This window comes from Poecilia latipinna, unplaced genomic scaffold (assembly GCF_001443285.1).
Source record: "Poecilia latipinna isolate Pla-1442-1.1 unplaced genomic scaffold, P_latipinna-1.0 Scaffold884, whole genome shotgun sequence".
NCBI classification, from domain to species: Eukaryota; Metazoa; Chordata; class Actinopteri; order Cyprinodontiformes; family Poeciliidae; genus Poecilia; species Poecilia latipinna.
The window spans coordinates 11,593-35,961 of NW_015113500.1; the positions used below are offsets into that span (position 1 = coordinate 11,593).

Genomic DNA, 24,369 nt, shown 5'->3' on the forward strand with positions numbered 1-24,369 from the left:
CCTATAATGATTCTATGATGAAACTTAGATAACGAGAGCTCCTCCTACACCTACTATTCCCAACAGCATTAAAAACGTATTTTTAGATTTTAACCACCAAAATGCACTGAAATCCGGCAATTCCAGACTTTCTTAGCTACAGATTGCAATTTTCCCACACGAGGTCGCTGTTTCAACTGTTTTTGAGCTCGTGATCCTTGAAGATATGCTGGTTGATCAGCAGTCAGGACAACAAGATAACAGAACAGCGGAGATCATTATTTTAAACAACGGGCACTGTATCGAGAGCGACGGATATCATAATTGCGTCTGGATTTCTCCTCTGCATTATCACGACAGGGAAACAAACCTTTGATTAAATCAGTGTTTTGATGAGAGAACGGGAACCTGCTTGGGATTTGGAACTCCTCTGGAATAACGTCCAGCTATCCTCGCTAACATGCCTCTCTGCGTCTGAAATAGCAACAGAACGGGACCTCTGGATATACCTAGCAGCATATACACACACACCGAAGGAGTCCAGTGCGTATAGACAACCACGTATCCTAATGTTGCCAAAGCTATGCGGTGGTTTCGCTTTGCAGAGCTACCCGGTTAGCTAGCTAGCTCGTCGGCTCGTTGGTGCTGCTGCAAGCCGGGGACGCGGCGCTTAAGGTCGGCGTGCGCGCTAACGCCATGCCGGTGGTCGAAAGGGGCCTATTGGTAGTGGCAGTTCCCCTCAGCTAACGTCGGCTGGATGTAGCGGGCCCCCGAAAATTCTACGTATTAGATTAGTCGCAGGGGTATTTGTGCTTAAATTTGAAAATAGCCATGCGATACTACTGAAAACAAAATATATGGAGAGGATTAGTTAGATCGGAGCATCTGCTACAAGCTCCACATGTAAACAAGCCTGGCAAGTGTGTGGGAGAGAGTCTGTGGTTGAAGGTTAGCACTAAATATTCAAATTAATCCTTTGTTGTTATCTGTAGCACTTGTTCTAGGTGTTAAAGTTAAGCTCCAAGTGATTCCGTTAAGTTCAGTAATGGGCTTAAAAGTCGTGGATGTTGTTGATCTACAGCCCTGTCAGACATATCAGCCATTCATTCATGATTGATGACCCTTGAGGAAGCAGACTGTCTTTCATCCATTTCTACTACAGCGAAACCACAACGTTAAGTCACTAACACTTTCTGGATTATACAGGTTTTGTCATTATCAGGTAAATACGGGGAGCTTTTTTTGGGTGGGTGAGTTTGTTTCAACAGCACTTTATTTTTCAAGTCCCCACTGACCTCGCTGGAACTCCCTACAGTGCATGGGAACATGAGGGACTGTCTGTTTGATCTGAACCAGCATCCAAGTAGCTTCAAGGACTGATCAAAGCCCAACAGAGAGCCCCATTGTGTGGACTACGAACTGAACGGGGAAAGAGATGGTGATGATAAGAGTGGCCCAGTGACTGTGTTTGATCCCACACAAGGAAGCAGAGGAGTGCAGACATGAACCTCCGCCAGCCCACATCCACCCTGGACAGGTACGAGCCTGCCGTCCGCCATCCTCTACGTCTAGATGGGGTCCTGATGTTGGCATCTTATCTCGGGTGCCTTCCGTAAAAACGCAGTGCTCTCTTTTTATCAGACCGAAGTCCGGTTTGACTGTGGGAAGAACAGGTCAGACAGGTTGACTTTAGGGATGGTGAAACAACCTCCTAGAAGAAGAGAGGCTACATTGTGTAGACATGCCAATAGTTTACCGCCTACTTTCATTCGCCTTCCCACCGTCTGTACCCTACACCCCCTTGTGCTGCCGTGGATTTTGCCTTTCTAATGTCTTTCCATCACCCGCGCTGTGTTTCTGATCACCTTTGTCTTTATCATGTGTGTTTCCATGTCTCTCTCACTGTTCGCTGTTTTCCCCGGTGTGTTCTCACGCTTTCGTCCAATGCTTCCCACTACCTTCTTTGTGTGTCATGTGACAGCAAGGTGGCCAGTGAAAAACACACCCACCTGTTCAGGTAGGACTACTGCCCGGCAGTGATTGCTCGTGTTTGGGTGTGTGCAGACAATAGTGATGCCCACAGATTGTGCCATGAACGCATTTTTGTAAAAACAACACAAAAGTTGACTCTTCTACCAAGTCAAGTATATTAATCTTTAAATGTGCACAATTATGCATGAGATAGGTCAGACACAAGTAACTCCTGGGTGAATATTCTCTTAGTCTACATTGGCGGTCTCCAGTACCACTCCTTGACATCTATTGTCCTCCACCTTTTTAAGCTCTGCTCTAAAACATCTCAATTGAATGGCTCAGTTGCATCTTCAGCATGCCATTAGGAACGGATAATTCCAGGTTAAGAGCCATTCATTTTATGGAGATATATTTGAACAGGGTTGGATCTAAAAGTTGCTGGACAGTAGCTTTTCCAGGCTGGAGTTGGAGACTACCGGTTTAGGTCATTTGAAAGAATGAAATTGTCATTATTGGATCTTGTTGAGCTTCTAGGAAGCAGAGTAAATCGTTCTGAAAGCAAATGTGTCAATCTGACTCTGAGATTTTTACTTATTCTGAACACGAGAATAGACTAGAAACATCCAAATGTAAAGAAGTTGATTCTCACCTAGGATTTACCACTTTCTTCTCAACAGAAGAAGTAGTAGTGTTGTTCTTCCTTCATAGTATCGCTATCTGAATTCCACCTTGCAGGGATGTCTCAATTCAAAACCAGTTAATGGATCTATTTCATAATTAGTGTTTGAGTCGTTGACTTATATCAACTATTAGCAGAAGAATTACATGTTTTATCAGTATTGTGTCCCATTTCACGTGCTAACCATTGGCAGTCTGGTCATCACAGCGTCTGTTTTTCTGCACTATGACATATTTTGTCAAGGTACGATTTTTGGTAGGTTGATATTTTGGTCCTGCAGGCTGAAGCGTTAAGCTAGCACTAACATTTTTTATCCTCTGTTTTGATATGACTCTTTGATCTTTCGGCTTTCATTAGGGCTGCTGAATATCTCTCAAAATTACCTTCATCGTGACACCAGTGTGTGTGCAATAATAATGTCACAAAAGGCTGCTGTAATTGTTGGCTAATAGATTTTGTTATGAACTTGGATTTCACATTCCTTCTAGATTCCACACCTGACAAAAACGAGTCTCCGATATATGCCAACGATAACAGGGTTTTGAGGGCACACACGACAAAGCTAAATAAATTACTGTAGCTAAAGGATGAAAATGTCAGGAAAATCTTTCTGAAATTGTTGAATAGTATTTCAGGTTGATTAGATCCACTATACTTACTTGTAACCAAGGATACTGTATCAAAAGGTGCCTAAAACAAAGCCTTCATCTAAGTGTTCACTGCAGAAACACAAAGTACATTTGAAGTAAAACAAACTTAAAATGAACTTTTCAGCAAGACATAGAGGCTTGTAAAAAAAGGCCAATGATTCCTTAATATTGATTAAAAAGTGCTACTAGACCCTCTGGCAGGTTATTACTTATAACCAGACATTTGTTCTCTTCTGCTCTGTGCCGGAAATCAGGTCGCTTTGTTAGTTTTCCACTGATTACGTGATTGGACATTGCACAGCTGCTGCTGCTTCCTACTGTCTTACGTCGGTCCCTTCAGAAAAATAAACACTGAAATCTCCCCCCTGTCCCTTCCTCGCCTCAGTCATTAAACATTAAGTAGTCCCAATAACACTTACAATATGCGGGGGAAGTGCACACAGTCTGCAGCCGTGTTTTGAAATGCTTTCTGTGAACCTTGACCCTTAAACATGAGTATACTCTGTTCATTCATCACCTTTAAACTGAAAGACCCGACTGCTCTCGAGTGTTTGCAATCTGGAGGAGGAAAGGGTCTGCCGATGGTTTGTAAAAGCTTTCCCTCTTCCGGCCTGTTCGATTCTCCATGTTTGTTGTTCTGAATCTCTGTTCTCTGTTTATCTGTGTTTCCTTCTTTTCCGTCATGCTTCGCTTTCAGCCCTTTTGCTGCTTGGTGAGTTGTTTCGTGCCCGCTGTTTTCTTGTTGGTGTCCATCTTCAAAACTCATATGAGATCTTCTTTGTGTCGTATCTCTTCCTTCACTTTCTGCTTCTCATTACAAGGTTTACTTTGTGTTTTGTGGTTTGCTCCGGTCACTTCTCATTTGTCTCTTGTTTATCAGGTCTCATTACTTTCAGACTTCTTTCTTTTACTCTAAATTGATATAATTGTACGCTTAGATGCTCTTTTTTTGGTCTTTAAACTCAGGCTCAACAGTCTGACAGCTGGCGATTCGGAGCGCAGAGCCCCTGCCAGCCAACAGAGAGAGGTGACGATAGATGAGAGTTCAAGTAAGTACACACTGGCTACTCTGGCTCGTGAACGAACCCTTGGCTTTAGTGCCGTAGTTATTTTTGTCTGTCAAACTCAACCGTGACGTTCCCCTCCCGGCCAGGTCCTGGTCTGGTCCACAGGTGTGTGGTGGTACAGAAGGACCAGCTCGGTTTCGGCTTCACTGTCTGTGGAGAGAGAGTCAAGCTAGTGCAGAACGTCCGACCAGGTGAGAATCATTTTAAGGATATCCTACTGCCACAGAATGAAGGGGAAGTTGGATTCACACCAACCACTGTTTAGTCTGGTGTAATCGAACCGGCTTTTGTTTGTGCAGAAAGTCTGGTTCGTTTGGGGAAAACACGTAATCAAACTCTGACCCAAACCAAAACAGCTAACTCTAGTTTGCCTACAAAACTAGGACTCAGTTTTGTTGAAGTAAACTCTGGTGCACATTTGAATGCAAATGGACCAGAGACGGCTCCAAAAGCAGGAAACAGACTATAGTGCAAGGCATTCTGGGTCGATGGAACCAAAACAAACATGTGTCTAGCATCAGCTGGAGAATTGGCTCAGGGCCTTTTACCAAACACCAAAGGGAAATAATATAACCGCCAAAATCTGACACTACTCCATTTGGAAGTAGCGCTCATGTCTTCTTCTGATTCTTTTGTGTCGCTTCCTTCAGGGATTCTTGGTGCAGTGCCCCCGCAGGCGAGGGGGAGAAACATGTTTTTCAAAGAGTTTGGTTCCATCAGCTGTGAAATCTTTGAATTTAAAAAATAAAAAAAATAAGATTTTAGTTGTTGTTTTTTAGTTTGGGATATTTAAATGTCTTCCAGTTCCAGTGTTAAGTGTTCTTCACAAAATTAAAGGTTATTGATCTCTGAGAGGGCAAATTAGCACTATCATGCCATTATTAATGTGTTACTTGAAAATGGTCTGAAAACAGCAATACTATGGTTTACTGGGACAATTTATCGTCCCAGCAGGTCTATATTCTTTGCCTTGTTTTGGTCTATCTCATAAAATGAATTGGCATTGATTCTTTTGCCAGGTGTACAGCTTCCTACAGAGAAAAACAAAACACACTCATCTTTAGCGTTCTTCCCATTTATGTACCTTGACATCATATTGATTTGGAGGACAACATCATTTGTGATTGAAAGTTGCTTTTCACCTATAGAATTTCAAAGATTGATTGAGAGTAAAAACAAAGATAGCCTAGCTAATGCACTTATCGTGTAGTTTCTCAATGAGTCAGTTTTAGAGTCTTGTGCTTTCAGTTTCGCTTAATTAGTTCAGCTCGATTCAGAGAAGCAGAGAGCAGTGATTTGACAAGGAAGTCAAATCACAAGTCTCACCTCACCTTTCTCCTTTGTCTGTTATCGACCTGCTGGCTTTCGCACAAGTTTTGTTAGGCAACAAAGTCCACTGCTTGGGGTTGTTGTCCCAGCTCTGAGCTCTACTGCCTCCGTCTGGAGGGAAGAAAATAAAATACAGAAGGAGTAACTGCAGACATCCAGCCAACTTCACCAAGCCCAAGCCAGAGACAAAACGGATCGATTTCTAGTACATAAAGCTGCATCAAGTAGGGAGACAGAGTCTGGGCCAAGCAAAAATAATTAAAAAAAGGAAGTATGATCATAATTATTTAAAGTTTGGATATTCATGGGATGGATCTGAAGACTCTCCAGTGCCACAGCGTTGTCAAGGTTATTTCTCGAACACTTTGAAAACCCCAGTTCCACGCCATTAAAGTCGCTTTCACACTAGAGCTGCTTTCAACGAACCAAAGTATTGACCCAACATGCACCCTGGTGCAGTTGGCTTACAGTGGAAAACAAAACACATTGATATTCAGAGAAACCAAACAGAGGATGTGATGCCTCTCATAGGTACGGCTGACACACATAACTAGGATCTGAAAACGTTTAAATCCTGGCAACGGCTCCATCTGCATCAGAGCACACTGCCTGGCTTACTGATGCTAATGGGCAGCGGGTTGTTACAGCACCCCCAAATGGACAGGTGATGTAACTGCACGATGCTGTCCTGAAAGTAGGGGTGAGCCATATGAACTGTAACAATCCCAACAATACCGACAGTTTTGGATGGTTTTGAACATCGTGAATAGGAATTTATTGTTAAAGCTATAAATCTAAATTGTTATCACTAAATTTACCACGATCAGTGATAAACAATATGATAAATGCCCAGCTCTAACTGAAAGTTTCGTTTACTTCCAAAACTTCAATGTGAAAGTGAACCAAAACAAAGACGCACCTAGTAAATCTTGACTAACACTGCGAGACACATGATGTACCGTTTCCTTACGAACAATAAGCCACATGCGAATGCAAATTATGGTCATTTGGATCCCACAGTCTTTTTACTCTCTGCACGGTCCAGTGGACTATGTGTGTTGTTATGGAAACTGATGGTCTGACAGGACAACCTCACCGCTACCCAGTTTTCCGACCATGACATTTGCTATGCTAAGACCGCAAGAGGGTTAAATAAGCTGTATAGTTTTTTTCTCGTCATAATCAGCCCTCATTTGACCTACGACCTTCTGTAGTTTCCATTCATTGCTTGACTTGCATGCCTGATCTCCATCCTAGGTGGCGCTGCAGTCAAAGCCGGGGTACATGAGGGGGACCGGATCATTAAGGTTTGCATTTTTCCATCCGAAACTTGTTTACTTTTTTTTAATCTGGAAGTTGTTGTTTTGAGATTTCTTCCTTTGTGTTAACTTTGCCTCTCAGGTGAACGGTTCATCTGTCTCCACCATGACTCACCAGGAAGTGGTAAAGCTCATAAAATGTGAGTTTGATGAGCTCCGCCGGATCGGTGTTCGTAGCCTCAGGTTTTATTAAAGCTGTCCCGTTTTTCTGCAGCCGGACCGTACGTCGCCCTGACACTACAAGGACCGCCCCCGTCCGCCACCTCCGTGCCCTTGGAGCCCCTCCCTTCAGACCCTACGCCCAATCAGAGGTCTTCCCTGGCTGGGGAGGGTCTACCCCCTCCGCCTCCGCCCTTACCCTCCGGACTGGGCAGCACCCCATCCCAAAGAATCACTGGACCCAAACCGCTACAGGTGACTGGAAAACCTTTAAAAGTTGTTTTTGAATTACATTTGTTGGCTAAAAAAAGTTTTTCAAACAATTTTTTTCTCTCTCTCTAAAAATTGTTAAACGTTTTTGTAGGATCCAGAAGTGCAAAAACATGCAAGTCAGATACTCAGGAAAATGTTGGAGCAGGAAGAGGCTGAACTCCAGGTGGGAATTCTGATGCAGAAAAAGACATTTGTTTGTTTAAAAGTCACAACATTTGCTCCATTAAGCTGCTTGTTTCTGCAGGTCCTGATGGAGGAGTGGTTGAAGAACCCGTCGCCGTCGCTGGACGAGCGCATCGAGAGCGCCAAGAGGAGAGCTCACCAAGTCAGAGTCAAGATTCAGAATCAGGTCAGCAGAAAAAGAAGCAGCAAATCAAAAAAAGAAAAGTTTAAGTAACAAGTGATACCAGGATGGGATGGCTAACATGTTAGGATGATTACTTTGTTTTCTTTTCTTCTTCTGTCGTTTTCCTCCTCAGGAGGGAACGGGATCAGAATCTGTCACAAACTACATCCAAGCAGGAGAAGGTTTGTCTGCTTTTAAATGATTAAATCAATTAAAAATTAAAATAAAACATCAATTTGAAAAAGAAATTATATCAAGTTTTATTTCCCATTTTAATAGATTTATTTCATTTCAGAAAATTTTAGATTAGTACGAGAGGATCAGGAAATTATAAGATCTTGTATCTTCCTCAAATTTTTGTTTGATGGATTTTTTTTTTCTCTCTTTTTATTTACAATGGCCCTAATGCGCCATGTTAGGGACACAGATGCTTGCCACACTTTTCAGATTTTCACAAAGAGAGATGTCTTTGGACGCTGTTTTTACTTCCTTATCAAAGCACCAGTTTGTGTCGCGGGAATACGTCGAAGGTCATGGTTCTAACATGACAAGTTCTGGTTTAAGAAATGCGAGGATGTTTTTGCAACGCACCTCAGAGTCATTGTAAAAGTGTTTTTTGTTGTTGTTTTTGCAGGAAGTTGTTACAGATCTTCCTGTTCTTTCACAGGACGGCTGTCGATGGACTCCAGTGAAGGAGACTTGGAGGTAACACGCTGTTGCTGTGTGTGTGTGTGTGTGTGTGTGTGTGTGTGTGTGTGTTTGTGCATGTGAATGTGAATGTCCACTCATCCCGTTCATCCTGGCTCCCCCTTCCCCTCCCGTTGCCCCCAGGCCTTTGAGAGTCCCAGCTCCTCCCCCTCATTATCCTTCAGGACCCCCTATCACCGACGCCAGAACTCGGACACATACACCCTGTCTGACACGGTGAGACAGACACACATTTGCTTCCATTTTTTTCTCTCTCTCTGTCATTCATTTACTCATTCATTATTTATTTGTTTTTGCGACAATTGTTGCTTTGTTATTTTACCGAAACAGGAACGTCGTCACGCACTCCGTTTGCAACACTTTGATTCACTCGGCTTTTAAAAAAAAATCTCAATGTCACAAAGGGAAAAAAAAAAAAAAAGATGTTGGTTTTGTTTCAGCCTGTTTAGGCTTGGCGTTTTCTGCCTGAACACAATTAATAAATAAAAACAACTCTTGATGCGTTTCAGACTGAAGAATTAAACTAATTGTTCTTCAATCTGATTCTGTCGTAGGGTGTCAAAGCCCAGATTATCAGCCCTGAGGATGAAGATGAAGAAGGTGATGGCTATGCCTTTAATGAGGTGTGTGTGTGTTTTTTTTTCTGTTTAATTTCCCCCAAATCACTTGACTGCTTTTCATCCTGACTTTGTTTCATTTGAACCCGTTCACAGATGGACGGTCCCTTCCAGGACATCGAGTTGTTGAAGTCACGGCCGGCACACATGACGGTGTTCATGAGATACGTCTTCACCCAGCTGCTGGACCCAAACCCTCTGGTCAGTTCAGAGCTAAACAGATTTGCTCTAATGAGCTAATTTTATATATATATATATATATATATATATATATGAGACACTGTCTGGTTTTCTTGATGCTAAAAAGATTGAAATTTGAGTCAGGAATATATGTTGCTTTCTGAATACACATAAACAGTGATTTCAATTTTTTTTTTCTGCTTTAGTCCCGGAGCCAACATCTGTTTTATTCTTTAAGACGTCAGAAGTAGAGGAAGGTGCATAAAAGGGCAAAAAAGTGATAACGTTACATTTGGAACAGGTCGCCTTGGAGACAAAGTACAGAACAGAAATCCAAGACAAAAGTAGCAAGGTCTCCAGCATTTGACTCCCCCACTCAACTCCTTCAGACTAGCCAGCAGCAATTAGCAAACCCCTGGTGTTACTGGACATCTGCTGAGCTCATTAATGGAGCTACTTCTCAGTGAAACGCTGATAAAAGTGTTGTTAAAGGGTTAATGGAGGAGCCACGTTGTGATGACTTCCTGAGGGCGGAGTTTCAGAAAGAGTAGAAATTTTTAAAGAGACAGAGGCCCAATTTCAAAGTAAAATTACAAAGTAAAATTTCTTACAAGTCATATTTGATATATGTAGCATTTTTTGAAACAACTGAAGTTAGCATAGTTACTTTATTGTGCCTTAAAATGGCACTATGTGCCTGGAAAACACATCATCCAAACTGGGACTTAGTTTCTTACATTCACGTCTTCTCCCCTCCACAGCTGTTCTACCTGTCTGTAGAGGCGTATTTAGGCTCCGCCCCTAAAGACGCCCGTGCACTCGCGCCTCAGATCTGCTCCCACTTCCTGGATCCTGATGCTGTACGTATCCATGTAACAACTAATGTTTTCACTGTGATAATACATGTGTTTTGCAGAGATTGACAATAGTAATGTTTTTTGGGGTTTTTTTTTGTAAAATGTGAAAATAAATACATTATTACAATTTTAACCATAATGTTACACCTTCAGTGCGCCAACTCATTGGAACATTTTTCTTACAGCCTTTGAAGATCAAAGTGCGCGAGGAATTTCTAACAGAAATAGGTAACAGGAGGCTTCATTAATAATCTGATATAACACCAGTTATTTTTTCGTGCATCCTTTTATATTCTATCATTAATGTTTGTATTAACGTCAGAGAACCGCCTTCACGCCCAGGAGGACATCCGAGGGCCTCTGTCCGAGCTGCAGCAGCAGGTTCTGCCAGACATCCAGGATCAGATTCAAGACTACAGGTGTGTCATTTAAGGATGCTGCAGTCCAAAACTCAACACCGTTTTCCATCCAAGATGTCTGTTCTGACTGAGTTTAAGCTCTACAAGGTGTTTGTTTTTGTGTTTTTATCACAGCTGCCGTGTGGTCGCTGATCTTGACCCAAACTTGACCCTTAATAAAAAATGTTCAGTCAGAGAAAGAGCAGGTGCAAAAACGCAGGACGGTGCAAGTCTGAGTCTGAAGGCTTTTAGTTTAGTCTAAGGATATGAATTTAAACCCTGCAGATTCTGATGTGGGACTCTGGCTTTGAACTCTGTTTAGTTCAGCTGTAGTTACATTTAAACCTTTGTAAAAATTCAGAGAAATGCAACAGTAACAGTAACCATTCATGCCAACTTTAACAAAGATGAAAAAAATAAATTAATTCTACTTTTCAACCTCCAACTCTCTTCCTTCTCTAATGAAGCAAAAAAGCTAGCTAATGATAGATAGATAGATAGATAGATAGATAGATAGATAGTTTTTAAATCTTAAATTTCATTCCAGGTGGCTTTAAAACGATCTTATAAAGTCATAGCTGCGTCTTACTGAAACCAGCAGACTCTCTGCCTCAGTTGCTTTTGTAACTGGATCTTAAGGTTTGTGTGTATCGCTCATTTACTGCGTGTTGTAAAACCACTATATGTATAGGATTTTCTGCTTTCTGTTTCCTGGTACAAAAAAAACCTCTTATTTTATAGCTTTTTTTTTTTTTGTAACCTGTTGAGTTTGTGTTCATGTCTCCTGGCAGGAACAAGCAGATGATTGGTCTGGGCTCTCTGTTTGGGGAAGGAGACCTGCGTCAGCTGGATGGAGACCCCCTGAAGGAGAAGCAGGTGGTGGACAGACAGGTCGCCGCTCTCTGGGAGATTCTGTGAGTCATGAAGCTGCCTTCGTGAATGGAAGTCGTAAAAGGGTAGTCCGTAGTTTTCCTCTTTGATTGGCTCACTTTGACGTTAGGAAATTAGGAAAGTCTCTTTCCCTTTAAAGAGAGAGAGAGGGGAAAAAAAGCTTTTCTCTCAGGAACTGAAACTGATTTTCTGTCTCTATAGTAGGTCCACCTGCTCAGGTGTTTATAGAGTCCTATAAAATAGTTAATCACAAAGCAGCAGCAGCAAAACGAGCATAGCAAAGGTCGTTGCTCCAGATGTAAAGGCTGGAAACCATGTGACACTTGCGCTTTCGGCTTTTTCCACACACCGTCAGATTCTCTGTCACATGACTGAGACGGCAGGGCTTCCGTTTCTAACGCCTGTGGATGTAGCTAAACCGCTGCAGATCCAATCAGCAAACTATTTTTTGTCTGTTTTTTTTCCCCGTTCCAGATCAAAGGATGAAGAGGACAGAAGGTAAAAGCGTGTTTATCGGCTATTCGACACTTTAGCAGCTCTCTGTTTCTTCGTTGGCCTCATCGCGTCGGCTCTCTCTCCTTCACTGCAGCTCCCCTCTGGCCTCAGCTGTCCTCCTCTACCTGCGGCACTCCGGCATCAAGCTCAGAGACTCCAAGGTCTTCCTCGGCCTGAGCACGGAGAAGGACAAGTGGCTGGCTTTTTTAAAACCCAAAAAGGTAAAGACAAGGCGGGACTCTTATCTGCGCTGGTTAAAAAAATAAAATAAAATAAATAAGTAGATACATAAGCGTCTGATTTGAGAAAAGCAGTCGCTGCTGCACATGTAGTTCATCTTTAACAGAGGAAGCAAGTTTTTTCTTGTTTTTATAGCTTGTAATATCCCAGGAACCAAATCCGCCCCCGAACTTTAATGGACGTTTTAACTTGAAAACCTTGATAACTCCAAGCTGTTTGGCTTCCAATAAGCGCTGAACTCTGCTCTCAGTCAGCAGAGAGTTTATGTACGCTGCAGAAACACCAGATCTCACCACGGATCTTTGGTCTAGTTTCTACTTCAAATATCTTAGAACGCTTAAAATAAGATGAAACTAACTTTAAAGTAACTTTTTAGCACAATGTAGAAGTTTGTTTTAAGTCAATAATCCCTGAATATTGATGAAGTAGTCTTGGTTGGTGGATTATTTCACATAAAACATGAAATAAGTGATATAAGTCCATCTTGGGGCAAAAATGAAGCTTAAAAAAATTGCAACTTTTTGAAAAAAAAAAAAAGATGCTATAAAATCAATAGTTTTAGTTCTGCAACATCCTGGAAGGACTGGATGGTGATTAGCACAAATTATCATTATCTTTTCAAAATCATGCGTTTTCTATAACATGTACAAAACAAAATTAAATCAGTTTAGTGTTCTAGTTACAACCTGAAAGTTTCACTTCCTGTTTAGGTCTGAATAAACAGCTTGAACAACCGATATGTCTAGATACCAAATAGTTTTCTCTCAAATTGCTTTTTCAATCGCTGGTTGTGTAAATAAGTGAGTCTTCCTCCTGCAGTCACAGCATCCACAACGAAGAGTGTTAAAGTAGGCATGACTCAGGGCTTTCTCATGGTGCGTTCACTGCCCGGAAAAAGGTTGGAGTTTATTAGAGTATCAGTTTAATATTAAACCGTAAACAATATAAACCTGTTTTAATTTTATCTGTGAACACCAACGCACTTTGCAACTTGTTTTCTGCCATGTTTTCTAGAATCCTCTTGGAATATCAGCTGTTTTTGTCACCTTTATTCATTTTAACATCAACTAACACTAATGTTAAACTTGATACATTAGATTGCATCAAGTTGATTATGTTTTTTTCAGTGTTTACACTCAAGAAAGAAGGAAAAAACAAATCCTACACCGGAGATTTTGGCGTTTTAGCACATATTTTAAGCGAACGGATGTAGAAAACGAAACTTGCGTTTACAAATGTTTTGTCTTTCTGCAGCCGAGCAGCGTGAAGAAAGAGAAAGATGGAGAGGATAAGAAGAGAAACCCCATCCTGAAGTACATCGGCAAACCCCGGAGCACATCTCAGTCCAGTAAAGAAACACACACACTCACACACACACAGTTTTAAACAAAAATGAACCTCAAATAAATACTAGATCCTCTATTTACAGCAAAAGATTCAATAAAATGATTCTATGACATTTATTTCATACAGAAAAGCAACAGATTATATATATATATATATATGTAGACAAATAATACATTAACTTATACAGTTTGTTTTCCTAAAACTGAAAATATTTTTCATAAAACCAATTTTTGTCTTGTAAAGTGCTGTAGCCTTCTTTCAGTCAGCTGACCTGGCAGTGTGCAGCCACGGGTTGCTGTGCTGATCTGTGTTCTATAAAGTTTTCATATCTTGTTATAGTTTTGTTATTTACAATAACTTGTGATAGAAAACACCCTGAAACTCTCCCTTTCACTGTTCATTTCCAATCATAATAATTTCATTTTGGTTTTTGTTCACCATGTTGTTTTGCTTTCTTTTTTTTTTTTCTAATAATTATTAATTGACTCGTGATTTAATTGTTTCTTTTTCGGCTCATTTTTGGTTTTGTAGCATTCCACGTCCCGTTGTCACCCACAGAAGGTACATTATTATGTTTTTTTCCCTCCTCTTTATTATTTCACTTTTGCTTTTTCAATTAACTTGCTGCAGACTTAGTTCCAGCCCTACTTTCTGTCTTTTTGCTGTTGTTTTTGTCGTCGTACTGAACCGAGATGTGTTTTTATCAGTGCGTCCTGGCAGCGTGAAGAACATCATTCAGCAGTTCGAGAACCACACAGAGCTTCCAGGAGAGGAGGACGGGGATGGTGTGGACCCCCAGAGGCTGTCCTCCAGCAGCTTGGGAGAAGAAGGCATGGACAGGTGACTGTACCCAAAATTAACTACCTAAAATTAAGGCACTAACATGTATTGAATCCTTGAAAATAAATGTTAGTCACAGGTCTTAAATTTTGTCATGGGAGGCTACTTATGCATTTCATTTTTTTCCCATCGAACTTTTCTGTCAGGCAAAAGGTTTGAGTCACAAACGTCTCCATTCCATTGTGTGACTCCAGGCTACCAGCAGCTATCTGCTAATGTACCTTTGCTAGCTTAAATTTTGTAGTGGCAGGACTATTTGATCTAGCCTGTTTTTTTCCTTCCTCACGGGACTTTCCTGTCAGGTAAAAGTTTGAGTCGCACGCAAACATTTTCATTGCATTGTGACTCAAGGCAGTCAGGCTTAGCTAGCTACTTAGCCAGCTAGCCTTAGAGTTTTGAGTTTTTGTGAACCTTGATGTTAATGCAGCAGAATTCCCCCACCATCATATTTTTTCTGTTTAAATTTCATTCAAGATGGCATTGCAAAGGTCTTAATTTTAACTTGCTGAAACCGGCACGTACCTTGACGTTTCCCGGTTTTGTCTCGCAGCCACATGGTCTCGGTGCGTTTGGGGCGCAGCGGGTCGTTGAAGGCTCAGGGCGAGGATCGCCGGCGGGGCACCATCTCCAGCGGGGACTCGGTGCCCCGCTCTCGCAGCGATGTGGACATGGAGGACTGCGAGGAGAGGGAGCAACCGGGCCTCCGGCTGCTCCAGCACAGCGCCTCGTCGTCCGCGTCCAGCAGCTCCGCTCGGTAAGGATTCTCGCTGTCAGACTTCTTCTGTGTTTTTTTTTTGTTTTGTTTTTTTTCCCCGTTTGCAGCTCTGAGTCCAGGGGTCTCGCTCAACAGCCGCTCACATTCCCCTGATCTGGGTAGCTTCTTCCTCACGGCATCTCTATTTCCACTCTCCCACACTCAGGTCTCTTGAGAACCCTACACCCCCATTCACCCCTCGGTCCAGACGCAGGTGAGTCAGGATTAACGAAGGATCACCCAGAGTGAGGGAAATAGGAGCCCAGAGGCAGAAATGGGGACATTTTTTGTTCATAATAGCCATCATGGCTTTAAAATAAAATAACTTAGGCTGACTCTGGAAATATGAGTTATTTCGAATAATTGTTTTTCTGTTCTTCTCTTCATCCACGTTGTTTTCTTGTTGTTCCTCCACTGTCTGTTCCTGCCCCCCCTTTTCTCGGACCCCATCTTGATTTTCCTACAGGAGTGTGGACTCGCAGCTGGCCCTGCTGCCAGACGCCGCGGTGCTGGAGGACGAGGTGTCTGACGGGCAGAACTGGAGGGACACGGTTCCCCCTGAGCTCCTGGCGACCCTCAGCCCCAGGGAAGTGGAGCGGCAAGCCGTCATTTACGGTACGGTTGGCATTCACCGAGATCTGTGACAAAAAAGACGTGCGGTCAGGAATTTATTTGTCATCTTTGACTTCCCTTTGTTTCAATCAGAGCTGTTCACCACTGAGGTGTCCCACCTTCGGACCTTACGTGTTCTTGACAAGGTTTTTTACCGGAAGATGAGATCTGTGCTGAACTCGGAGGAGCTGGCCTGCATCTTCCCAAACCTGCCTCAGGTCTACGAACTCCACGGTCAGTCCGGGTGCCAGCGTGTCGTCAGGCTACAAGGCTAGAGTTTGGAAGATGTTTTCTATGGAACACAAAGATCTCGTGAAGTCACGGTTTTACTATTTTGGAACTACAAAATTATCTATAGGACTTACAAATCACTGTCAAGGTACAGTCTGCTATAGATGTTATGAAGTCTGGTTAAAATAACTCGTCCACCTATGATGTTTCTGCTGGAGAGCTTTTATCAGCTGCTCCTACGTGCTAAAATAATTAAATGCTATGTTGCTCTGACCAAAAATGCATTGCTTCATATTTTTTTACACATGAATACACATATGCGACTACTGTAAGATGTGTTGCTTCTTCTAATAGTTTTCATCAGAAGCAGTTTGCTGAGGCGCTAGGCTAACGTTAGCACGTATACTTTCTGTTTTGATAGGACTCATCGATAATCGTTTGCGGTTAAGACAACGTACAGAAAACGTTCTTCTCCACTTAATAATCTCAGTGCTTGGCCTCGAACATCGTAACATGTAATTGCTAGTGTTTCAGCTGCTCTCTGAACAGATCTTCGCTACATCTAGAGACGTCTGTGGAGCCATTTTTGTTTATTTCATACTGCATTTCTGCCCCGGTGTTGATTTATTATTTTTTTTTTCTATGTAGCGAGTCTTTGTGAGGAGATGAAGAAGCGAAGGGAGAGCCCCATCGTTCAGAACATCGGAGACGTCATGCTGGCCAAGGTGAGCCACTCCTGCTGCGTTTACCAAACTCTGCTGGACTAAGACAGAGTATTTCAGAAACAAACACTCCAAGTATGTTTAGCAATGCAGGTTTAGCATCATTTTTCTCTTTCAAAAGTCAACAGCTAGTTATGGTCTGTTTGAAATGCCAGGGGATTTTAAATAAGAATCTGCTGGTCTTTTTCCTTTTTACCTTCCTAACCCTCGTTGTTGTTGTTCAGGTTGAAGGCGCAGCTGGAAACGAGTTTCAGGAGCAGGCGTCGCAGCTGTGCTGCCAGCAGACTCAGGCTCTGGAGCTCATCAAGAACAAAAAACGGAAAGATCAACGCTTCGCCCAAATCATCCAGGTCCGCACGCTCACCGACTCCAGAACAACTGAAAAAAGAAAATGTCTGCCTTGTCTTTTTAACATATCTGGTTTGACATTTTATAAAACTAAAACTTTCAGCATCCTTGGGACTTTTAAAGTGAGATGCAAAGAGTTGCTGTTTTGCAAATCTTCTCTCATCAGACCTGTCTTTACCCCCAAACATAATTCAATGCTGCTAAGTCCCATCAAAACAGAAAACATAAAAAAAGACATCGGTTTTCTTTCGCTGACGTTTTGCTGACATGTCTCCGGCTCAGGAGTGTGAGGCGAGTCCTCAGTGTCGGAGGCTGCAGCTCAAAGACCTGCTGGTGTCCGAGATGCTGAGACTCACCAAGTATCCTCTGCTGCTCGACAAGATCATCAAATACACAGAGGGTGAGGGAGCAGGAGACTGAAAGGAAACGATCTGTGACTCTACAAGGAGTCGAAAACAGTCGTACTTCAGTTTGATTTGATAATATAATTACTTAATTTCCTGATGGTTTTCTTGCGATAAAGAGTTAGTTTACCTGCGGTTTTATGAAGATAACGACTTAATTTACCTAAGTTTTTCTTGAAAAAGCTAATGAGTACACTCAGCTTCCATTGAAACCTGCTCATATCTGTTTTGTTTTGTTTTGTTTTTTTTGTTTTTTTATTTCTGCAGGCGGCTCATCGGACCTCCCGTCGCTGCAGCGCGCCCAGGCTTGTTGCCGAGGCATCCTGAAGGCGGTCAACGAGGACGTGAGGGAGACGGAGCACCGGCAGCGCCTCAGTCAGTACCAGCGCCGGCTGGACCCCGCGCCTCAGTTTAAGGTGGGGCCAAATATTTCTAATTTACCCCGCTGGTAGCGTCCTCTATTCATCAAACACCGTTTTAAAACGTCTTCTTTCCTCACAGAGTCTGGACCTCACCACGAAGAGAATGATTCACGAAGGTCCTCTCGTCTGGAAGATCGGCAAAGACAAGCAGATAGGTCGGTATTCCTCCCGCCGATCGGCTAACGTCGGCTCTGGTGTCCGTTTCATCTCGTGTCTGCGCTCGTTCCACAGAGATCCAAGCGCTGCTGCTGTCGGACTGCCTGGTCTTCCTCCAGAAAGGCCCTGACGACCGGCTGCTGCTGCGCTACCCGTCCCGGTGGATGGGAGGAGGAGGAGGAGTCATCACGGACACCAAGACCTCCTTCAGTCCCGTGGTGAAGCTGGACTCGCTGCTTGTCCGCTCCGTAGCTACAGGTACGGTCTTTGCTGAAGTTTGGACATCCTTGTCTTTTTTCTGTTTTTTTTTTTTTTTCAATGAAATGACGACTTTTGGGTACTTTTTTTTTTCTAGACAAAAAAGCTCTGTACATCATCAGCACCAAAGAGACGCAGATTTACGAGCTGGCGGCGGGGTCGCCGTCTGAGAAAGACACGTAAGTGGATTTCTTCTGCGACAGACGGACGAACATTCTTCTACTGTTCACCTTTAGACGTCACATTCTGCTTCACTCTGTCTGGATGGTTTGCTAACTTTTCTGCTATTTGATTCACAGCTGGAAGGATTTACTTGAAAAGACCATTAAAACTTCATCTCCACAGAGCAATCACGGATCACTTCCTGTATCGTGAGTATATATATGTAGAGGATAAGAAACAAGGGGAAGAAAAGTTCCTAGTCTTAGTTAAATCACATGCATATGTATTCATTCAGTATGTTTTGTTTTTCCAGTTCTCCCAGCCTACGCAGCAGTTCACCAGCCTTAACTGAAGGTAAAACACCATGAGCAACGGGAAAAAAGGATTAGCGCCACAAATTCTGTGATTTTAATTGCAAAAAAAATCCCAGAAGCAATTCTGAAATCCTGCAGGGACCGATGGCTGTGAAAAGATGTTCAGTATTAATTCATTTTAAGAAATGAGTATTGAATGCAGAGACAGCTATTTATTAATATTTGAAAAGTTGAATAGGTTTAATCTATACATACTGGCACAACTGACCCTTGAGAACATTCCTGGTCTTGATAGGACCCAAAAATGAAAACGAGTTTGACCACAACACTTTGTGGACACTTTGTCTGCACCAATGAAAGATAACTCACCTCAGCTTGCCAAATGCATAAAATGGCTCCAACAGGAGGGCTGGCTGGCCTATTTTCTGGCTATTTCAGCTAATAACTAATTGACCGCACAGGGTCACTCAGAGACTCTATATCGGGTATCAACCTTCCAACCCAACATGGTCTTTAAGTTTGAACAATTCAAACTGGTTGGCAGCTAGAGTTCAGACTACGTTAACATTAAAATGCTAAATTCTTAGATTTCTTTTGTTTCTAATCCACCAGTCCACCCTGCGGAGGAGCAGTCGGAGTTTATCGGGAGCCACGCCTCCGCTGACGACGGCATGCTGGGTGACCATCTCACCGACCAACCTGAAGCCAACAGCTGTGATGAGGACCAGGCAGTGGGCGTGGCAGAAGCTGCTCTGCACGACGGTGGGGAGAAATCGGAACGCAACGGAGTCAAAAAGCAGCATTTTTGGAGGATGTTGGACTTACTGTTGTTTCTCCTCCAGTGGAAACGCTGCGGAGGCTCATATTGCCGGACGTGGACGAGGACCGGAGGAGCCACGATACGGACGACACCCCCACCAACACCATGAGCAACGGGAACGCCGACGGACGACGGCAAGACTCTCTGGAGACCGTCCTGGACCTCTGCCTGAGCGAGCCGGAGCCCGGGCAGCCGGAGGCTCCGCCCCCAGAAAGCAGGCAGCCCAGCGCCAAGGTGGTGCGGAGAGGTAAACGGATTGCAGGGAAGACGAGCGGTCGACTCCAATCTCTCACTTGCTGATGATGATCAAACCGAAGACGACGTTTGTCTTTGGATTCTGGGTGTCTTTGCATGTTTCCTTTCGACTTGTGATTATAATTTTCTTTCTCTCTGTTTTTTTATCTCATTTGCTTGCAACAAAAAAAAAAAAAAAAAAAAAATGCTTCTTTTTCCTCCCCCTTCTTTCACCCTTTCACACACTTTTCCTTCACACACATCTATCCTCTGCGTAGCTGTGGTTGCGGGTGCTCCTCCTCCTCCTCCTCCTCCTCATTCTTCTTCTGCCCCTGATGGCACCGCCAGCGATGTTAGCCTCCCCTCCGATCTGTCGTCGCAGTCTAGAGGCGAGGCCGACACGCAGGGTAATGGAGACTGAACCTGTTGACATGAGACCACTCTCAAATCAACCTTTGATTCGGGCGACGGCTTTCGAGCTAAAGCCGCTTTTCCACTCTCTTAGGGAACGTCTTCTACCTGGTGATGCCGTTAGACCAAGGAGAGAGCGTCACTGACGACCTCCCCGACCCTCCTACGCCCACCGCCAGCTACTTCCCTCAACCTCCACAGGAAGTGATGTCATCACAGACTCAACTGGAGGAGGTGGAGGAAGAAGAAGAAGAAGAAGAAGAAGAAGTGGTCGCGGCCTGCTGCCCGGAGTTCATCCAATCAGAGACAGAAACTATGCAAATGGAAGTAGAGTTAGAGAAAGACGATAATGACAATGATGGTGAAGAGGATGATGAAACGGGCCCGCCTCCAGCTGCACAACAGAGTCACGTGATCAGAAACGCGGATGAGATTTTTCTCACCATCGAGGGCTTGATGAGGAAGTTGCACAAGCTGAAGGTGAGTTTTGTGTCTTCTGTTGCCCCTGTGGAGGAACCAAGACGATCAGGTTCAAACGGCAACATTCAGAAGTATTAAAAACGCTCAAGCTTTTCCACTTTATCTCACGTTACCACCAGAACATTATGAATTCAACTGGCTAGGTTGAGCACATTCACTGATTAAGCTTTTTGTTGAAGAAACATTGTTTTTCTGCCTCTGCCTTAATTTAAAATTCATCCAAATTGATGAAATATGATTTTCATAATCTCAGTATAGAAAATGTTGAGACTGTGTTGAAATTATAGAAAAATAAATGACATTTTTGTACATTTACTTTGTGATTTTAGCTTGACATAAACATTTTAGGGCAGGACCAGAGACGTGTTTAACATTTCAAGCCTTACATGAGTTTTAAACTGGACAAATTCTTGTTACGGGATGCATAAAATTAATTTTTTACAGATTTTCCTCGTCAGTTGCAATTGAATTCAGAGTAATATAACAAATGTTGCTGTAGGGATTTTAGTTAGCAAAACAAAAGCTGGAAAACTTGACCTCATAATATTTACAGCTAAATATATCTCATGCAGTTCTATTGTATTTACAATAAATACCAGTCATATAACAGTTGAGTTGAAAATGTATGAAAAATGTTGCAGTCTGAAAGTTCTTTAATTCCAACTTCCTCCCGCCATGTTGAATTCCGTCTTCTCCGCTTAATGGATGAATGTGATTCTGTTTAGATTTTGGGTTTGTTTACAGAAGTGCACTTAAGAACAGCTCCTAATGTTTGCGTCGAGTATTGATGTTCGATTCCTTTGCAGGAAATCGAGAAGGCCCATCACAAGCTGCTAGAATCTCTCAGAGATCCCGCCCTCAGTCAGGAGTCAGAGGACCAGGCGTGCCGCTCGGCAACCGTCTCCAGGACACCGTCCATGGACCGCAGCTCAGGAGACGGTTCGTGAGTGCCGTTATTTAGATGTTTGGTCTTTTATATTTGTTTTTAAGCTTATTGCTTTGGATGCTAATCATATTTTTTTTATTTTTTTTTTTTTTTTTTTTTTTTTTTGTGGTTGTGTTTGCACCTTAACAGGTAAGGAGGGAAACCCGGGAGATCCCAGAATCCTCTCAACCGGATTCTGAGTGGATTTGCTCGCTGTCGGCTGATCTCCACACGCGTCTGTAGGTTGAACACTAATAAGTCCCGCGGATCTAAACGCACATCTCATTTTACGATGGGAGACAGCACGATGGAGATAGATTATTATTTTTTAAGGATGGAAGTCTGGAGAGAGAAAAAGAGGCAGGAAAAAAAAACAGGTAGCAGAAGAAGGGTGAAGAAGGAAGTTTGAAGAACATGAAGTTTTTTGGGGGAGAAAAAAATGACCAAGTTGGATTCTTGTGAAGGAAAAAAAACAAACAAGACTTTTTACGTTGTGTTTTGTAGAGCTGGTTGAAGAAGCGGAGCAGAGAAGTGTCGAAATGTTAATGTAAGGAAATGTTCCTAGGGACCCGTCACCCCAGCACTTTACCCATAATGCATCTCTCCCCCCAAACCCAGCGCTCCCCCTGTCGCGTTCGGACCCGACCGGGGAGCAGACGACAGTACGTTTCACGGCCGAAGGACTGTGTCTGATTAATTCAGGTCATTTTTTTTTTTTTTTTAATTGCACTGCGTAAGGAAAACGAACACAAGCACCACTAGACTCACTAAATCACTGTGGAAAACTCTTCTTTTTTTAAAAATTCTTTTCATGTTTGGTTTCAGCTTTCATTGAAGCTACAGGAAGGTGGAACTGTTGCATTATTTCACTTTTTTTTTTTGCTTTACTTTGGGGAAACACTACTGCTCTGTTTACTACTGAAGAAGAAAAAAAGCAGGTAGGTTTAATTTCCTTGCTTCCACGGCGTAAAGGGATCTCCGCAGATTCACACAGCTGCTCACATCATGCCAGGTTGGATCGTTCGGGGAGGTTTATATTCACTTGTCATAACCAAATTTTGGCACCGGCGGTGCTGTATCCCACGACCCCTAACCCTTGTCCGGTTTTTGGTTTAAACGTGAGGGAAAACTGTGAGTTGTTCGTACTGCGGTTAAGTTGAGTGTAAAGTTTTTAGGGAGAAGTTTGGAAAAGCTTAGGGAGAAAAAACTTATTTTTTTATCTTCGGTAAATACACTTGGTTTCGTGCATGTTAGCCTGTTAGCTTAGCATAAAACTGGAAGAAGTCACATGTAAAAGAAATAAAAAATAAACAACGAAATACACCCATGACCTCAGAAGCTCGCTCGTTTATTTTATACAGATTATAACCCAACGAGTCATAATGTAGTAATTACTAGTAGCTGTGAATTTCAGTATATTTTCAGCAGAACTTGCTCAGTGCTTTACGTTTGTGGCATGGTTCTGGTTTTGTGAAGTACGGTTCTGTGCAGTCAGTACTTGATACAGACTGAAAACAGAAACATTTTAGGTTTTTCATGTCCACATTTTTGATAAAACATTGGTAGCAGACCAATTCCAACATTTGCATTTGCAAATGCCAAACACAAACGTAGCAGCTGTTTAGGTGATAGCACGAACCGCTACATTTTTTGAGATTCTGGTTATTATGGCAGGTTATTATGGCCACCCATGATGGGTGTAGACTTTAGTATACACCCACCATTGACTAGTCTTTGGATTGTATATGATCCAGCTGCTGGTCGGATACTGACCACTCGTAACGGCTTCACAGAACCCCACTTAAAAGGAAAAAAAGGCTGCCATTTTTCTACACAGTTATACAAATATTGAGCTTAAAGCAGTGACGATTACCAGCATAACTTTTTTTTTAAATTATATTTCCGTTTGTTGATGTGTAACTAATCAAAGTTTGAGCAACCTCCTGGTAAAATGTTTTTTCATACCGGCATTTCAAATCAATTTGCACCTTCTCCATTTTCACCCATTTTGCTGTCCTACTTCCTGAAAAAAATAAAATACCCATACACCTGAAAATACCTATGGTTATATTTATGCATAATCTTAAAAACACTCAAGTCTAATCTATCTATAAATGATTTCCTTAATATTTGATATCGCACCCTACTTTTATTAACAGTAGTTCTAATGTTGACTCTTATGAAATAAGGCAGATTGTGACGCTTGATTGAACCAACAGAATAACTGACCGCTTTTCTGCCATGCTAATTTTAGACGCTTACCTTACACATTGTTAGCGGGGTTTAGTTAACAGCCATAGTTCTCAGAGGGTACGAACTGACACAGTCAGAGAAAAAATGGAAGTAGGGCACATAACTAAAACCTAAAATTAAAAACTTACTAAAGACAAGCACACGTTAGCATGTAGCATCAAGCTACATCCAAGCAAAATCCGACGTTAGCATGTAGCATCAAGCTAACGGCTTTCCGTCTTGAGCTTGCGGAAGATTTATGTTGTTTACCTTTGTATGCCTGGTGTAAAAGTAAAAGCAAAAACTATTCCTGGAGCGCCCGTTGGATTTTTTTCTTTTAATTTTTTAAATTAATATATGTATTGAAATTAGTTTGGTCCTGGGTGAGACCTGAACGCAACATCAAGAGACGCTAAAACCAAGTGCTTTTCTCTTTCTCTTTTTTTTTTTTTTTTTTTTTTTTTTTTTCCAAACCTACAATAAAACATCTCAAATTTTTTTTTTTTATTATTTTTTTTTTTTTTTTAATTTTTTAA

At 42.4% G+C, this 24,369-nt stretch overlaps 1 protein-coding gene across 10 annotated transcripts; it reads left to right on the forward strand.

The window, feature by feature from the left end:
• Window positions 1-172: 172 nt before the first annotated feature.
• arhgef11 (Rho guanine nucleotide exchange factor (GEF) 11) lies at window positions 173-21,965 on the forward strand. 10 transcript variants are annotated; one of them, XM_015048431.1, is made up of 43 exons: window positions 173-1,201; window positions 1,295-1,516; window positions 3,980-3,994; window positions 4,249-4,331; window positions 4,436-4,540; window positions 6,936-6,985; window positions 7,080-7,137; window positions 7,212-7,411; window positions 7,521-7,592; window positions 7,674-7,778; window positions 7,909-7,957; window positions 8,410-8,480; window positions 8,607-8,699; window positions 9,038-9,106; window positions 9,197-9,301; window positions 10,042-10,140; window positions 10,323-10,365; window positions 10,460-10,556; window positions 11,327-11,449; window positions 11,901-11,924; window positions 12,016-12,142; window positions 13,416-13,509; window positions 14,040-14,069; window positions 14,216-14,348; window positions 14,899-15,102; window positions 15,269-15,316; window positions 15,569-15,717; window positions 15,808-15,948; window positions 16,594-16,670; window positions 16,892-17,017; window positions 17,298-17,415; window positions 17,687-17,835; window positions 17,921-17,996; window positions 18,073-18,255; window positions 18,353-18,434; window positions 18,555-18,626; window positions 18,731-18,771; window positions 19,344-19,493; window positions 19,574-19,798; window positions 20,064-20,192; window positions 20,291-20,676; window positions 21,483-21,615; window positions 21,752-21,965. In XM_015048431.1, the coding sequence occupies exons 2-43, from the start codon at window positions 1,482-1,484 to the stop codon at window positions 21,799-21,801; spliced, it is 4,419 nt and encodes a 1,472-aa protein (XP_014903917.1). In that variant the 5' UTR covers window positions 173-1,201; window positions 1,295-1,481; the 3' UTR covers window positions 21,802-21,965. The 10 variants fall into 10 exon arrangements, with proteins under 10 accessions (XP_014903917.1, XP_014903916.1, XP_014903921.1 ...); XM_015048430.1 differs by having other exon boundaries at window positions 173-1,516; XM_015048435.1 differs by having other exon boundaries at window positions 173-1,516; window positions 8,443-8,480.
• The last annotated feature ends 2,404 nt before the right edge of the window (window positions 21,966-24,369 follow it).